The sequence below is a fragment of the Orcinus orca genome, chromosome 1 (assembly GCF_937001465.1).
Source record: "Orcinus orca chromosome 1, mOrcOrc1.1, whole genome shotgun sequence".
NCBI lineage: Eukaryota > Metazoa > Chordata > Mammalia > Artiodactyla > Delphinidae > Orcinus > Orcinus orca.
In genome coordinates this window covers 182,621,162-182,638,463 of record NC_064559.1, presented here as the reverse complement: position 1 = coordinate 182,638,463, position 17,302 = coordinate 182,621,162, and the positions used below count along the sequence as shown (strand labels likewise).

Sequence of the window (17,302 nt, the reverse complement as noted above, 5' to 3'; positions counted from 1 at the left end):
TACCCCAATAAAGATGTTTTTTTAAAAAAAGCTACTCTCAAGGATGTTTGTTGCACTGTTATAGTAATTACGGAGCACAGAGACAACCTACATGCCCAGCGATAGGGAAGATGTTATGTCGCCATTCGCAATGCTATTTACAAACTATATGACAAATGGAAAAAACCCTGACTTGTTAAACGAAAGAAGCAAGATACAAAATTGTGCGCAGTGTGTGATTACATTTACGTTTGGGAATACCAAGGAAAGAGGAAGAGAAGGAAATGCAATCACAGATGGTAGCCCGTGGGCAAATCATTAGTATTTCCCCTCTGTTCTTGCGCCTTCTGTTATGTTGTCATTCCTCCACTTACTTAAAAGCCAATACTTTTTAAAACCCGGCAACTTCAGATGCCTTCCTCTGGGAATCTTCCCCAACCCTTCGCTGAGGAGTCAGATAATTCCCATTTTGAAAATGACAAAATTGAGGGTCAACGAAGGTGATCTGCACCTAATTCAAATCACGAGCTAGACGCAGCACAGGGATTCAGAACTGATGTTTTCCCTGCTTCCAAGAGTACCAAGACGACCCGGTGAGCAAGTGGCCTGGGAAACTAAGCTAAGAGATCTTTCCGCGAAGGCTAGGCAGAAACTCTCGCGCTGCTGGCCCCGCCCCGCCCTGAAGCCCCGCCCAGGCCATGAGGGCGGGGGGAGGTTTCTATGGCGACGGCAAACAAGGCCCTAACTGGAGGGTCGCAGCAGGGCTACTACTCCCGCCGCCGCCATGATTCCCCCCGCGGACTCTCTGCTCAAGTATGACACCCCGGTGTTGGTGAGCCGGAACAAGGAGAAACGGAGCCCCAAAGTAAGGACGGGTCTCAGAAGGTGGGGGTGCACGAAGCTCCGATGGGGAAAGACCGATCCCTGCCTTGAGGATCGGGAGTCCCGAGGGACAGAGGCAGCAGTGACTGGGAGTAAAGGGAATTGGGACCGGAGAAGGAGGGTGGGAGAGCGATACAAGAAGCCCAGATGTTGGGTGACCCCAAAGGGCAGATTTAGGATGGGGAAGAAAGTCACAGGGAGATGGATGGGGCTCACCCTTTTTCACGGTAGCCCCAAGAATAGATCTGGGAGTGATTGCCCCATCACTAGAGCAGAGGCCTGAGCAGCTGTGCCAGAAACATTTCTTCAAGAAGATACAAGCATTAGGTTGGGGTGGAACCAGAGATTCTTTGTGGCCTCCTTCAGCTCTGAAACATAACTTTGGCTGAGAAGACGGGGGAAAGTGAGCTGGGAAGAGGGGAGGGATGTGCAGGAGAGCTGGAGCAACCCAGGGGGCCAGGGTGTGTGGAGCTGAGTGTCTGAATCACCTCCTGCCCCAACTTGTCCCTCCCTCTCAGGCTCGGCCACTGAAAGTCAGCCCTCAGCAGCCCGGACCCTCAGGTCCCGTCCCACAGCCACCAAAGACCAAGCTCCCCTCAACTTCCGGTGTCCCAGATCCTACAAAGCAGGCAGAAGAAATCTTGAATGCCATCCTGCCCCCGAGGTAAAAAAGCAGTGGCTGGGAGGAGGCCCAGGCTTTTGCATCCCTGAACTTGGGGATGTGAGAGGAGGCACCTTGTCTCTGTTTCTGACTGAGATTTCCTCCCAGCATCCTAGAGTTTCTAGGGCTTACACATGGCTAGATCCTGGGAATGTGGGTAGCGGGGAGACCTCTTCTCTATCTACCATCATTTCCTGAGTCCTCTCACCCAGGCTTATGGCTTTAAACATCACTTATATGCTGATTTCTCCCACAGGTCTTTCTGCAGCCCTGTCCTCTCCCCTAAACTCCAGACCTATATATTCTACTACTTCCTCGTTACCTTCATGAAGATGTCTAATAGACATCTCAAACTCAACATGTCCAAACTAAATCATAATGTCTTCCTTCCCCCAACCAGCTCATTCTCAGTCTTCTCCTTTTCCATTAGGGGCACAGGCCACCTTTCATTCCCTTTGATCTCTCACATCACATGTCCTGTCCTTCATCACATTCTTTTGGCTTTCCCTTCAAATTATTTTCCAAATCTGACTGCTTTTTACTCTGCTTCCACCATCTATTTTTTTTTTAAATTTATTTATTTGGTTGTGCTGAGTCTTAGTTGCGGCAGGCAGGCTCCTCAGTTGTGGCATGTGAACTCCCAGTTGCAGCATGTGTGTGGGATCCAGCTCCCAGGGATTGAACCCGGGCCCCCTGCATTGGGAGTGCGGAGTCCTGAGTCCTCTAGGAGGCCTTCCTTCAGACTCCTTTCTAAAAGGAGAGCTCCCTTCTTCACCATCCCCTTACCCTGCTTCTTTCTGCTGCAGCCACAAAGATCATTGTGATCACAGTGCCTTTCAACTGTTTTTATGTAATAAGTTGACAGCAGTTTTTAAAGTTATGATGAAAAGGGGAAACAGTAAAAGCCAGACTGCAATCTCCTCTGAAATGGAGGTCAAAGGAGGGGAGGGTGTTTTTCATTTGCTTGCTTTTCAACAATGCATGGAATCCTCTCCCTCATGGTGGTTCTGCCCTCAGGCCCCCCCTCGTGATCCCAGACCTGGCTGTGTCTCTGACACAAGGTTCACTAGGGGGGGCCCATATAGGTACACACCCCCAATACATACATTCACCTATTTCTGATTTTAGTATATGTGCTGATGAAGCGAGCACCATTCACCTCTTTCTGGCTGGCACAAGGTTTATAGTCCCCTGTGTCTCCTACTCACAAGTCAGTGGGAATTTCCACTGGGCCTTCCGTTCAGATCAAGCAACAACCACCATCAGTCTGCCCTCAACATGTTAGGAGTGTAAGATCTGGACCGTGGATGACGACTTCACAGAGGGTCGTGGGAGAATGAAGGTAGCCTAGCCCCAAGATAGGGGCCCCGTGGAGGTGGCACAGTGGGTGTGGCTTTGGAGCCACACACTCATCAAGGGAGAAAGAGATGGAGGATTCTGGTGGGTCGGGGACAGAACCGCCCCTCACTCATCTCAGGCAGAGAGCGCAAAGGGCCATCTCTGCTCACATCCTGAGGACCCTGTCTGGTGGATGGGGTGCGCTCAGCCTGGCTGTGTCTGTCCCGCAGGGAGTGGGTGGAGGACACGCAGCTATGGATCCAGCAGGTGTCCAGCGCCCCCAGCACCAGGATGGATGTGGTACACCTCCAGGAGCAGCTGGACCTGAAGCTGCAGCAGCGGCAGGCCCGGGAGACTGGCATCTGCCCGGTGCGCCGGGAGCTGTACTCGCAGTGTTTCGGTGAGTGGTCCTCGAGGGAAGCTACACCACCCTCTACTGCCTCCTTCCCTTCCCTTCGCACAAATCCAGGCCCTGAGTCCCCTGCAGCTGAAGCCTGCCCCATCCTGGAATGTCTGTCTCCCCCCACCTGCCCCACCCAGGAACTGCTAACTGTGCCCTCTTCCCCCTCCCAGCCCACCTCTCTTACCAGTCCCGCACCCACCCTTGTCAGTCACCGTGTTCCTGACGACCTGCTGGATCTTAGTTCCCCGACCAGGGATTGAACCCGCACCCTCTGGAGTGGAAGCGTGGGACCACCAGGGAAGTCCCAATATGTTATTTTTTTAATCAGAAAAATTTAATGTTCTATATTTATATCCGTCCATCAACATTAGGCCTTGGTCCAGAAAAATATTTCAGGGTGATTTGTTGTGACCCGACAGACGCAGGGATTTGAGATCTCCCTCCTCGGGTGCTGGTGTCAGATGACTGGCCCTCGGTCTAGTCTCACCAGCCCGTGTGGACTCAGACATGCAAACCGCATCCAAACCCTGAGGCAGCTGCACGGGGCTAGCGGGCTCCCTTCAGTCTGAGTGTGATTCTGGTTTGCCCTCCCAGTCGGCATTTATGGAGGAGATGGGTGGGCAAGCTCTAGACCCTGCTGTTTCCAGCCCCAAACCAGTCCAGCCAAGGGGCCACATAGGAGCTTCCAGCTGCTTTAAAACAGCCACCACGTTTATATTGAAAAAGTCAGAATTCTTTGAATAGCACCCAGTTTCTGCCTAACGGTGGGAGAGAGGGCCCCCACGGCTGCAGACAAACCTGGGCTCTTGTCTGCCTCTGCGCTGGCCAAACCAGGCTTGCTGATGGCCTGTACTCCCAAGTGCCAAGTTCAGAGCAGTGGCTGCATGGCAAGGCCCCTCCCTGAGGCCTGTCTCCAGGTGAGGACATACCCTAGTGCCCTTCCGACTTCCCGGTAGGAAGGTGGTTCGCAGTAGGTGCGGTGCATTTCCCCGCCTGCCTGCCTTCCCCGACCTCGCCACGTGTGCCTTGGCAGATGAACTGATCCGTGAGGTTACCATCAGCTGTGCGGAGCGAGGGCTGCTGCTGCTGCGAGTCCGGGACGAGATCCGCATGACCATTGCTGCCTACCAGACCCTGTATGAGAGCAGCGTGGCATTTGGCATGAGGAAGGCGCTGCAGGCCGAGCAGGGGAAGTCAGACATGGAGAAGAAAGTGAGACTTTGGCCCTCTTCGACTCTTCTGTCAATCTCAGGGCCACAGCTCGTCATTCCAGCACCAAATTCCGGCCTCCTAGGTGCTCTCCCATCACCTTAGTGAGGACCCTTTGGTTCAGTGTCACAGCCAGTCCGGTCGTGGCAGAGTTGTCTCCCCTTGGACATGCCCTGCCAGTCACTGACCTCCCACTGGGTGGCAGTACAGACCCTGGCAATGCCTGGGGTTGGACAGCTGTGTCCCAGGTCCCCTTCACCCAGGCACTCACACCGCCCCGTCCACTTGGCGACGTCCCAGCATGACTGGGGATTCTGTCCTCAGATTGCAGAATTAGAAATGGAAAAGCGAGATTTGGAGAGGCAAGTGAACGAGCAGAAGGCAAAATGTGAGGCCATCGAGAAGCGGGAGAGTGAGAGGAGACAGGTGGAGGAGACGAAGCACAAAGAAGAGATTCAGTTCCTGAAGCGGACTAATCAGCAGCTGAAGGTAATCGATGCCCAGGCCCAGGTGGAGCTCCTGCCACCCCCATCCCCGTCCCCGCCCCCGGCCCTGCCAGCCGAGCAGGCCAAGCATTTGGTTCCTTGTCCTACACTGACTTTCAATACTGCCAAGGAGTAAAGGAAGCTCTTTCGGGGAGAGGTGAGGGATCATTTCCCAGATTCTCTGTCCATCTCCATCCGGCTCTGAAGAGAGGCTGTATTCTCAGCTCTGGCTCTCCAGCGGAGGATTTTTTTCCCCTTGGATAAAAGTTGCCTATCGTCTGGGAGAGGTGGCTATGTCAAGAAGCGGGACGTCTGTCCCATGGCAGCTGGCGCTTTGGAGACTTCTTAGAGTGGGCTGAGTCTCTCCAGCCGGCTTTCTGGGAGTGCTTTCCTACCTGCAGTTCCCTCTGAGGCGCTGCATTCGGGGCGGGCTGGGAAGGCCCTTCGAGAGGGAAGAACCATTTCAAATCGGGAACCTTCCCGAGGTGTGTGGGCAGAGGAACTCAGCTGTAGGCACTTTTCATCAAAGCCCTTTTGCTGATGGTATACTTTTGTCCAACTGAGCTGAAGGGAGGGAGGGAGGGAGGGGGACTAGTGAAAAGGGCTGGGCTGGGGGCCAGGCTTCAGAAGCTCCAGGCTCTCTGTCTGGTCCAAAGGTTCTCAGAGGGTTGGGCCCCAAACCAGCATCATCCTCATCACCGCAACTTTCAGAAATACAAATCATTGGGCCCAGCCCAGAGCTACTGAATCAGAAACTTTGGGCTTGGGGTCCAGCAAGCCATTCTAACAAGGTCTCCAGGTGATTTTTTTTTAACCTTTTATTATGAGAATTTTGAAACACAAAGTAGAATAATGCAATACACATCCATGTGCCCATTACAGAACTTCATCAATTGTCATCATTTTGCGAATCTTGCAGAAACAAGTGTTAATTATAATGAGATAAAACAAGATTCAAACTTCGCAGAAAAGAGTAAAATATAGTTTTTTTTTACCAACAAATGGTGAAGGTGGGCAGAATCACTGCATGGGGCAACATTCTCTATTCTGATGTTTGCCAAAGTTTGAGAACCACTGCTCTAGATATACGGCCTATTGACGTTCAGTGGCTGTCTCCCATGGCCCTGGCCAGGAGGGGCCCCTAGATGTATCTCCTTTTCCTCCCTAGTTTCATAGAAGCTTACATTCTTGCGATTGGCAGGCTTGTTGGTACTACAAGCCAAGGCCAGGCATTTGAGATAAAGAAGGGCTTGTGTTAATTGCTAGTGGAGGATGACATAGATTTTCTTGTTGCTGAGTTTAAACAAAACAAAGAAACTTTCACAGCCAGATGTGAATCTGTTTACTTAGCAGTCTCTGAAGCTGCCTCCCTTATCTGCCATATTCTTTTATCATAAGCTCAAGTTCCTCAGTTCCTCCTATGGTATTGGCGGCAAGAGCAAAGAATACCTCGGCATCTTTCTAACATTTACAAGCAACCTTGGAATCCCCAGGGTGAAGGACTCTTTAGAAGTGAGTTATTTTTATTGGCTCAAAGCTGCACTGCAAATAAAGCAGTGTTTGCAGTCCGCACAATAGACCTACTTAGAGATCTGTTCACACACCGTGACAGTGAATTATTTTACTGGCTGCCGGAGGAGCAGAGTAAATAACTCCCAAGTGCCTGAAGCTTTACATACAAGATGGACAGCTCCCTACTCACTGGTGGCAGTTTTCTCTAATTGGGTATCAGGTTGTCTCAGTGGCTGAAAATCTGCTGTTTCCAAAACCTCTTGTCCCAGCACAGAGCTCCCAGGCTCCCAAACCAGAGAGCCAAACGCTTAACTTAGCAGACGTGCTCAGGCTTGAAATCTGAGCCTTGAAAAGCCACTATTTCAACACCTTTTATTCAATTTCCTTTTCAATGCCTTATATTGCACACTGAGCAGCTATTGTATGGAAACCAGGACAGCTCTGATTTCTCCTAATGCAGCAAGACTGAATGCCAAGCCAGAGACCAGCTCATCTAGAAAATACGGAGTTGGGAATGAAGGGAAAAACACTTGGGGTGGCAGCATTTGGATTACTCTTCCCGGAGACTTTTATCACCTCTCAGCTATTTGTGTTAGGCTGCAAGTTTCAAATATTAACGGAGTTTGGTTTTGTTTTTCAGGCCCAACTGGAAGGCATTATTGCACCAAAGAAGTGATAATTTCCATATGGGTCTCAGCAAGCACTACTACCCCATCATAAGCCCTTTGTAATAAAAAGCTTCCAGAGTGAAGCCATACCCCTCCCCTGGTCCCACCTACGTATTCGTCAGAAGCCCCACCACCGCCCCAGTGTGGTGCGACACCTACGGTCTGGCAGCCAGGCTCCGGGCTGGACGACAGAAGGCAGTGTGGCCCAGGAAGTCTCTGTACGTGGCCAACCTTGGGATTTGCCAACTCCAACGGTGAGACTCAGAATTCACCCCTTTGGCTGTATCCCTCTCAGGTGGAGCAGCTCCTTTCTCACTGTCACTCCATACTGTCACTTATTTCCAGCCACACGAAGCTGCTTCTCTGCCCCGCAATTCATCTTGTCCCTTAACCCGGGCTCCTCTGGCCTCAGTCTTGCCCTTATTTGATGTCTTTTCATCATCCCTACTCCAGTGCAGTTCTACTACCTCATTTTGGAGTTTTCAGTTTATACCGTATCATCTTATCCCCGCTTGCCAAGTCACTGGACCCCATCCTCCTTAGTTTTGGACTGCCTGGGTAGGAGGCAATGGCAGGGTCAAACCCATGGGTTTCGAGAACGTAAACACGTGCTGGAAAGAAATACAGGTCACGGTGTCCACTGTGAGCTGCCTGGACCTCGGCTCCTCCCCCAGCACTGATTTGTTCACCTTGCTCTGCAGACAATCAAACCCCAACCCTACAGCCTGGCTAGCCCAGACCTCACTCTCAGTTCTAATTATTCATGACGGCCATGGCCTGGAGACAACTGCATTTTACTGTTCCTCATAATCTAAACTCAGTCTGGAGGCTCAGGAGTCTTCTGATTTCACAGACCCAGGAGACTTAATTAGTGACATAAATCCTTCATTCCAGGGCACAGCAGCAGCTCCATGAGTGCCATCCTTCAGTCACACTTCACAACTAGCGTGACTAAGAAGGCGCTAACATCTCCCCTCGGTTAGAAGGCCTCAAGTGCTCAGCGTCCTCTTGGAGAGGCGCTCGGGTCGGATACCCGTCCCGGCCAGGGCTTCCAGGCTCACTGGATGAACTGCAGTCCAACAAGAACAGCCGTGTTCCACTGAGTCAAACAAGCCCTCTACACTCTAATCTCAAATTTGAAGTCACAGCTTTTACCCTTATCCAGGTGTCCTGAGGAATTAATCCCCAGATTCCACTAAAATGGCCTGTCTGTGCTCTGTCATTTTCATGGGAAAGAACTGTGGTCACTGAGATGTGCTAGTCCCATGACTCCTTGACAGTGCAGCACTCGTGGTCTGTTAGGTTCCCCTAGCAGACTCAACGACGGACAACACAAGTTGCTGTGGCTTTTTCTTCGTATTTTAAAGCCTAGGCTCTGCACACGACATCCCTAAAATTTTCTTCTTTTTACAGTTCTATTCCAAAGAGCTTCTGTTCTAAATTGCTCATTGCCAGTACAAAAAAAATACCACACTCCACACTTTCTAGACCTCAGGCCTGTTTCTGTCAGATATCTCCATTTGCTTGAGGAACTCACAGGGCTAATTCAAGTGTCCGAAGTTCCAGTGGACCCCATCGCTGAGATCCTTGGGGGTGAGGGGCTTATCTTTATTTTCACTGGCACTGGTGAATGGTTTCAACTGTCAAATCTCAGAACAGATGCACCCATGGCCTTCGAAATGCCAATTGGGCATGAAGAAAACGAACAGAGTTTCTAACTGCATATTTTTGTAGAATTTAATAAACAACTTTTAAAACGTTACTGCTTATGTTTCAATTTCTTGTGTCTGTGTTTCTGCCCCTCTGAGTCACTGGTCTTCTTTTTGTTCCTGTTCCTGTTTTTCACGTTGTGTGTTTCATAGTAGCGTACACCGACTTTTCTGGATCGTTGCTGCCGTGCTTCTCGCCTCCGCTGTAAAAAATGGCGCACACACACAAAGAGGGAAAAAAAACAATCAAACAGTGCAAGTCATAAAACAGGCCCCTCTGTTTCTCTGTGTTCTATTCCCACGCTGCTCCCACAACTACTGGAAGCAGCACCAACAAGGGAGAGTTCACCTCACAGACCCAAGTCTGCACTTCCATTGTGACTTGTGACCACTCCAAGTTAGATTGTCATTTGGTCCAACCCTCATCCAATGCTTGAATCTTTTCTCCTGAGCTCCTGACAAGTGGTCCTCTGGTCTAAGGCTGATCACTCCACCTCCGAAGAGGGCCCCCTCCAGCTCTGGAGGGCCCAGTTACAGAGCTGAACTTCACAGAAGGCGGTGATCTGTCTGCCTACACAGCCCTGCTCCTCACGTGTCATTTCCCTGAGGCCACATAAACCCAGCGGACTCTTCCAAACAGTAGTCCACGTGTTTGGGGATACTGACCAGGAATTCATAAAACAAGACATAAACTCAAGGACCTTCATGCAGCAGCCCACTCCTTGATCCTGTTTCACTGACCTCAACTAGGTCACTTAGGACTGGGATTTCTTTTTTCTTTTTTTTTTTTTAGCGGTATGCGGGCCTCTCACTGCTGTGGCCTCTCCAGCTGCGGAGCACAGGCTCCGGACGCGCAGGCTCAGCGGCCATGGCTTACGGGCCCAGCCGCTCCGCGGCATGTGGGATCTTCCCGGACCGGGGCACGAACCCGTGTCCCCTGCATCGGCAGGCGGACTCTCAACCACTGTGCCACCAGGGAAGCCCCAGGACTGGGGTTTCTTGATTTCAACTCTAGACCATTAGTTTCTGCAAGAGTGAGTCTTAAGAAATGGACTTCCCCTCTCTACACCTGGGGGACGTTTCAGACCAAAGCACGTACTTCCTTAGATGTAAGCGTCCTGCGAGCTTTGTTCGACTGCTCCTCCTCCCTCTGTGCCTTCCTCTTCTTTCCCTTCCTGGTAGGTGCTTCCCCATCTGCAGCTGGCTCCTCCTCCCTCTGTGCCTTCCTCTTCTTTCCCTTCCTGGTAGGTGCTGGAAACGAAACACAAGCACACACAGAGGAAAGAAACAGGAATTTTTAAATTCAAAATGTGTCTGAATCCTAAGGTGGGAATGAGCTTGTTGTGCTGGAGAAGGAAGGCAGAGGCCGGTGTGAAGGGAGTGTGGTGAGCAGAGCAGAGCAAAGCAGGACGAGGCCGGAGGCTGCCAGACCTGGGGGCGCTGAGTGGCCTTGGCGGGGTTTGCGTTTGTCTTGAAAACACACTCAATGTAGGAGCTAGTAGTCCAACCACATAAAGAATAAATACATGAACCATCCTACCCCCAGAAAAAAATTTGTCTTTGGACCCACCCTTAGATTACAATGTTCATAATGTACTCTTTTGAGAGGAATCTTCCCAAATCACCCATTTAACCCCAAGACATGTGCAGAATAAAAAGAAGAAAAGCCTATTTGTGTGATAAATAGTAAGTGGAACCAGGGTTACCTGCCAGATATGATAAATATCTGTGTGGATGACAGTACAAGAGATACTTTGGAGATTAAACTTAGATTCCCCAACGTTCTAAAGATGCAAATCACATCTACATGATTTTAATATTTTAACTGTACCTGTATCTTCTACGTCTTCTTCAGCTGTTCTTCTCTGTTCTTCGGATTTTGCAAAAACCACTTGACTCAGTCCCTTGGATATTCTGTAAGGGGAAGAGTAGAGCAATGAAGCCGTCCAACATTCCCCCCGCTGCCCACACAGGCGCTGACGCAGGGACCACGACAAGCTCCCAGATTAACGAAACCCCGCTGCCCCTTCACGTGGTTAACACCATCGGTAGAAGCAACATTATTTTGGCGGCTCCTGGGCATTTGTAAAAGACAGAACTATCAATACTAAGCTTCTCATACTTCAGGCAGTTGAATTTGAAAACGGCAATACCCTCCCCTGCCCTATACACACACTGGCTCCAATCCTCACGGCAAGTTTCTGGGAAAGGAATGAGCAAACTGCAATTCGTGAGGAGATGAGGACGCTACCTGACTGCTGAAAACTTCTTAGCTTTGGCTTTGTTTAAAAACCTCTGGTACTTAGCAATCTTCTCATCCAGGGCTTGAATAACGGCCTTGGTGTTGCTTCCCGCGTGTTCTTCCTGGGACTTTGCGTAGGACTCTTCCTCTTCGTCTCCTTGGTGCTCCTGTTCCTCCTCCTCCTCCTCCTCCCTCTCCGCGGAAAGGCTCTCCAGCTCTTCGTCAATATCAGACATCTCCAGAGGAACGAGGTCATCCCCAGAAAACTGAGGCACGACGTTGATTTTGCCGAAGTTCTGCCGGACCCGCGCCACAATCTGCTGCATTTCTGAATCGGCGCCACCGTGGCCGGGCTCCTCTTTTTCCTTCTCAGTGATGGATTCCGACTCCTCACCTACAGTGTCTGTGACGCCCTCTTCTGGGCTGTTCTGGGCTGTTTCTGTGGCCACTTCCAAAGATGAGGAGGATGGAAGCTAGTCAGGCCAAAAAGGGGTGGGGTGGGGAGAGAAATGGAATCAGAAAATGAAAATTGAGTCTCTTTTTAAAATTTTATTTTATATTGGAGTATAGTTAACAATGTTGTGTTAGTTTCAGGTGTACAGCACAGTGGGTCAGTTACACATACATATGTATCTATTCTTTTTCAGTTATTTCCTCATTTAGGTTATTACAGAATACTGAGCAGAGTTTCCTGCTGAATTTCTGAACTTCCATACCTTGCTCTCAAATGAGGCAGTCCTCTTCTCAGGACTAAGGGCAAGTGTCGAAAGCATGCACATCTGAGTCATATTGTTAATCTATTTTAAGTCAATGTGCATTAAACCCTGAACCCAGCATGGAAGGATCAGAGGAATACAGCTACGGTCCCAAAGGATGCGCCAACCCTGAGTATTTAGCCATCAAAACCAGTCAACTCTACACTGTAGACAGGGGAGGTTCCCTACACTGTTCCTGGGGACTGCAAGGAATGGGGGGTGCTGAGAAAGCACATCCCAAATGAGCACACAGCTTGGGACTTCCCTGGCCGTCCAGTGGTTAAGACTCCGTGCTCCCAATGCAGGGGGCACGGGTTCAATCCCTGGTCATAGAACTAAGATCCCACACACAGCATGGCCAAAAAAAAGAAGAAGAAAAAGGGTAATTCCAAATGAGCACACACTATAACAGAAGAATGAAGGCCCAGCTAAATGCTGAGGGCGATCGCAGCACTAGTTTAGAAAGTGTGAGGGCAGAGGAGAGGCACTGAGGAGGCACCTCGAAGGAAGGAAGGTGTGAGGAAAGAGGAGGGAACCTCCTAGGAGCTCAGAACGAGCCCGGAGGCGGCCTGTTTTGGGGAAGGGGTGGAGGGAGCGTGGGCTGGCGGCGCGAGCCCTCACGCAGCTGACGCAATTGTGCACTCACAACTGAGGCTCGCAGAACTCAAGGGATTTTCCAAAGGCAAAGGTGGCTGCGCGAAGCACTAACTGCATCAGGAATCCATGAAGTTCAGGAAACTGTATACAAATTCGTATGTACGTTTCCGTGCATTTTTCTGGTAAGCTGGATTTCAGCCTTCGGATGCTCAAGGGGGTTGCTGCCACCACCAAAAAGAGGAAAGGAGGAGAATCCCGGAGCGGGGGCGGGGGACGACGGACACTGACCATCTCAAGTTAACGACTAGACGTGGAGGAAGAGCTAGAGAAAGCCCGCCGTTCCCAGGCAGGGCCACACGGGAGCAGGGGCGGCCTCTTTGGGTCAGAGGCCACAGCCACGTGGCCCGCCCGCCACGTCCTCCCGGAGCCATGACACACCAGGCTCGCTCCGCCTTGCGTGCTGCTCCCCATGCCTGCAATGCTCGCCTCTCGTGACACCTGCGGAGCTCCTGCCTCCCATCACTAGGGCCCCCCCTCAAAGGCTACTTCCTCAGAGGCCGTCCCTGACCACCCCACGTACGAGGCACTGCTCTGCCTCCCACAAACCCCTAACCCTGCTTTAGCCTCCCTCACAGCAATCAGTACGTTACATCCGTATCTGTTTACTACGTGTCTCCCTGCAGGACGATAAAAGTGCGCATTTGGTCCTTGACCCCCAGTTCCTGGCACAAGAGCTCCTAAAACCCTTGGAATCTCCTGGGTTAAGACAGGGGTGTCTTGCTTTTGTTATTTGTAATAAGCCCCTCTCCCCCAAAGTTATGCTAATGAGATGACTGTGGTGGGACGTAGCTTCAGACTGGGGGCTGGTCACCGGAGAGCCCGAGCAGTTGCTGAGAGGGCTGGAGACTGAGTTCAGTCACCAGTGGCTGGTGATCTAGTCAACCGTGCCTACATGATGAAGGCTGAACTTACACACCTTGCATACAAACCCTTAAGGACGGACGGGCTCTGGGGAGCTTCTGGGTTGGTGAACACACTGACGTGCTGGGAGGGTGGCCTGCCTGGAGAGGGCACGGAAACTCCACACCACCCTCTACCCCATACTTTGCCCTGTGCACCTCTTCCATTTGGCTGTTCCTGACTTGTATCTTTTGTAATAAACCGGTAGTCATAAGCAAACCACTTTCCTGAGTTCCGTGAGTCTTTTCAGCAAATTATCAAACCTGGGAACCTCTGCATTTGTAGTCAGCTGGGCAGAAGTGTGGGTAGCCTGAGAACCCCACCTGCAGCTGGCATCTGAAGTTGGGGTAGTCTTGTGGGACTCAGCCCTTAACCTGTGGGGTCTGCACTAACTCTGGAAGTTACTGGACACCCAGTTGGTGTCAGAGGCTTGCATAATAGGTATGGAAAAATGAAAGCTATTTGGTATCAGAAAACACCAAATACTCCTCCACTGGCACGTGTATGCGTGCGTGTGTACGTGTGTGTGTATACGTGCAGGAAGGCAGGGCCTCGTCCTGCAGTACTGGCTGTTTGGCGGTTTTAGTGGGGAGAAGGGAAAAGGTTGAGTAACATCAGTTTCAGATATGTTGATTTTGAAATGCTGGAGAAAATATTCAAACTGGAAATTTATAGCTGACAATGGAAACTCTGGGAATGGAGCCCGGTGAGAGAAAACCAGAGAAATATGGACCCAAAAGACTAGCATGGAAGCAGAACTTAAAGCCACTTCTTCAAGAGACTTGGCTGAGCTCCGACAAAGACCCTAGAAATAGACTTTCCCTGAGCATCCACTGTACCACTCTCCTTTCCCACCTGACCACGAGCTTCTTGAGGGCAAGGACCACGTTCGTTATTCCTATGCTCCCAGTTCCTGGCACATGGTTGGGCATAATGTCCACGAAACAAAAGCATCTTGGAAATGCCTGTTCTTCAAGCAGAAGAAAAGACACGAAAACCACAGGAGCACTCACATTTAATGAGCCCTCCTTTCTCAAGGCCCTGAAAACTGGCATTTACACTCAGGCTTCTATCATACATCTACTTCCTGGTCACCCCCCCACCAGGTCACAGCAGTGGCACCCTGGGATGGGAGACACTGCAGCTGAAAGTTCTACCCTAAAGGGAGAAGACGGTGGTCCAAAGACACACCACACCCAGGTCAGTAACCATGCTTCCCGAGAGAGGGGTCCACCCTTCTCTTACCTGGGGGGCTACAGGGGGCTCTGCATTGGGCGGCTTGACAAAGAAAGGAATCCGGCCCCTCTGCCAGTCATTGAGGACCATCTTCCCCACAGTCCGCAGGTCAGGCTCTCCACCCTGAAATGTCGCAGGAAGAGGCCCAATTAAATTCAAACAACAAAACCACCTCCTGGTTTGGAAGCACGGCGGTGGTCCCAGTTGGCACCATCTACCTGCCAAGTTTCGCACTTCATACTGCTCACACATGCATATATAAAAGGTCCACACCACACAAGCACACACCTGCAGCACGTCCCAGTCTGAATTCTCACAAATCCTGGCTTACCTTCAATAACTTCCCCGTTCGGAAAGCTAGCTTCTCAAGAAAGTCCTCAGCGTTCTCCCAAGAATCAATTTTGTATGTCTTGCTGATATATTCTGGCTTTGCTCGTTCAAGTACGGCACCAATGTGGTCTTCAGGAGTCTTAATTTTTTCAACTTGAACCTAAATGTTCACAGGAAAGCTCTTGCTTACAAACTTGATTATGGGAGGAGTGAAGTTCCCAGTGTTCTCTGTAACCATATCTGAAAACAGGTTTCAATGCCTCAAAGCAAGCGGGGCCTGGCACGAGCTTGGCCTGGAGGTGGCGAGATGCAGTTGGCTGAAAGGAGCGCCATGGACAGCCGACCGCAGCCGCGGAGCCCAGAACTCAGCTCTAACCTCGGCTCACCACAAACTGACAGTGTGACTTCCGCAAGTAGTTTAAACTGGAACCCTTCGTGCTACTGACTTGCAGAAATGGTTAAAAGTCCACCCATCCCAGGACACAAAGAGAAGGGAATAGTTTAAGAAAGAAGGGGAGGAACCGCACAGGATGCATAGCCAGAAGCACTGGTTAAGGTTAAGTGGAACCATTTAAAGCTCTCGGTCGTCTTCTGAAACAAGTGAGGAAATGACCGAGTTCCAAAATGACTCAACCCATAAACCCATGAAGATGAATTATCTCTAAACATAAACAGGCCCTGCTTCCCTTTGGAGCCCGTGTGTAAACGACAAACTCTTTTGTGGGATGACATTGACCAGATATGCCCACGGTTCCACTAACTCCTCAAACAGGCTTAAGTGGAATGGAGAGACTGCCCTGTTCAGTGTCATGTTCCTCAAGTTTGGTCAGACAGGCTGACCCCAAACTGTCTGCTGAATGAGTAAAAAGCAAAGGTATCCAGAGTTCCCCACAGAACGCTGGCCCCAAAAGGCAAACAAAAGAGCCTCTCGGGACCAAAATACTCACGACTCCTTTCAGCACAATGTCCGTCTCTGAGTCCTCAGAGGGGTAAACCACACCGGGACAGTCGATAAGGAATATCCGGCGCATCAAGGTAATATACTGCCAGACCTAAAAAGCAGAGACTTCCCCAGGTCAATCCCTGAAAGCGATTTCACAAACCCCTGATGCTCAAGAAACTAGAGAGGGGGGTAGCGGTCAGAGAGGAGCAGCCTGCTGCGTGATGAAGCTCCAAAGCTCCTCTCTTTGGGCCGCGCATGAGGCACTTCCACGAGGCATAAACTACAGTTTCCAACAGCTAAGGGTCTAAAAATAATGCAGAGGCAGGATCTCCATCTAGTATTGTGCAATAATGTCCAGTAAAGCTTTTTCTGATTTTCAAAAGTACTCCTGGAAGCTTAATACTGCTTGGCCCCTGTTCCTTTCAGCAGAACCATGGTGCGCCCCAAATACCCTGTGTTCCAGGGTAGGACCCCCAACCAACAGAATCTACCCTAAAATTGAATTTTCTTTCTTAACCCAGGCACCAAATATTCTTGGGTTAGTTTTGTTTATCAAAGCAAAAGGCTGGAGTGACCATTTAAAACAGACTCAAACGGCACATACTGAACAATGCCAAAGTCAGGCAGTGGCACACAAAGTACTCTTAGTCTTATCAAAAAGGGCAGAAACAGCTCCAGGACGTTGCCAACTATTATATGGAGACTAAACTCCCAATGGCGATCTTCACCCAAGAGAAGCAGAGAGACATCTCCACGTCCTGAATTATCACCCTCCATGGAAGTAAAGTAAGTCAAAGCAAATAAGACCCCCTCGAGCCAGACATACCTTTGTTTCACCTGCAATGGGGGCCACATTGCAAACTTTCTTGGAGCGCAGTGTGTTTATGACAGAGCTCTTGCCAACATTTGGATAGCCAATGAACCCCACGCTGATCTGTTTCTTGTCAGTGTGCAACTGTTCAAAAAAAAAGAATACACACCACATACACGCAGAGTGAACATCCCATGGGACAAACAGGTTGTGTTACTTTGCTACCATAAAGAATACAGTACAAAACTATTGCTACGACTTGATTTAAAACCCAGACACGCACCACCTGCATAGTCTGAGTGGGCTGCGTACACATACTCTTTAAGAAATCAGAGATGAGTCAGCTCCTCGGTCACTCACGTGAAATTACTGTTGAATGTTTTAAGGTTAAAAGTACGTAGGCTGAGAAACAAAGGAAGAAATAGCTTGTTAGTCATCAATTTAGAAGAACACCAGCCCCTGATAAAATGTCTTCGGGGAAGAGAACCTTAGCAGATGCAGCAACCGGCAATCCCACGACCCATCCCTCCTCTCCTCTGCACAAGATATTTTGCATTTTCACTGCTAAAAGTAAACAACAAA

At 50.2% G+C, this 17,302-nt stretch overlaps 2 protein-coding genes across 5 annotated transcripts in view; one reads left to right on the top strand and one right to left on the bottom strand.

Moving 5' to 3' along the window:
• The first annotated feature begins 669 nt into the window (after window positions 1-669).
• Window positions 670-9,026, top strand: DNALI1 (dynein axonemal light intermediate chain 1). Its single transcript, XM_004266443.4, has 6 exons — window positions 670-844; window positions 1,380-1,525; window positions 3,091-3,260; window positions 4,297-4,475; window positions 4,797-4,961; window positions 7,110-9,026. Exons 1-6 carry the CDS (start codon window positions 764-766, stop codon window positions 7,143-7,145), a joined length of 777 nt encoding a protein of 258 aa, XP_004266491.2. The 5' UTR covers window positions 670-763; the 3' UTR covers window positions 7,146-9,026.
• GNL2 (G protein nucleolar 2) overlaps window positions 8,857-17,302 on the bottom strand; it is a 27,047-nt gene continuing 18,601 nt past the window's right edge. For 3 of the 4 annotated variants that reach the window (XM_033422118.2, XM_033422119.2, XM_033422120.2), the window contains 8 exons: window positions 16,736-16,864; window positions 15,914-16,018; window positions 14,968-15,126; window positions 14,646-14,759; window positions 11,098-11,561; window positions 10,678-10,760; window positions 9,946-10,097; window positions 8,857-9,049 (listed from right to left, as the gene is read on the bottom strand). In XM_033422118.2, coding sequence (XP_033278009.1) covers window positions 8,897-9,049; window positions 9,946-10,097; window positions 10,678-10,760; window positions 11,098-11,561; window positions 14,646-14,759; window positions 14,968-15,126; window positions 15,914-16,018; window positions 16,736-16,864 — 1,359 coding nt within the window. In that variant the 3' untranslated portion in view covers window positions 8,857-8,896. The remainder of the gene's footprint in view (window positions 9,050-9,945; window positions 10,098-10,677; window positions 10,761-11,097; window positions 11,562-14,645; window positions 14,760-14,967; window positions 15,127-15,913; window positions 16,019-16,735; window positions 16,865-17,302) is intronic. The other variant, XM_049705366.1, reaches the window with a different exon arrangement.

Excerpts from the sequence above, each read along its gene's own strand:
- DNALI1 (XM_004266443.4), top strand. The coding sequence starts at position 764 with ATGATTCCCCCCGCGGACTCTCTGCTCAAGTATGACACCCCGGTGTTG. Across the intron at positions 4,476-4,796 it reads AGTCAGACATGGAGAAGAAA|ATTGCAGAATTAGAAATGGA; the intron begins GTGAGACTTTGG and ends TTCTGTCCTCAG. Across the intron at positions 4,962-7,109 it reads GGACTAATCAGCAGCTGAAG|GCCCAACTGGAAGGCATTAT; the intron begins GTAATCGATGCC and ends TTTGTTTTTCAG.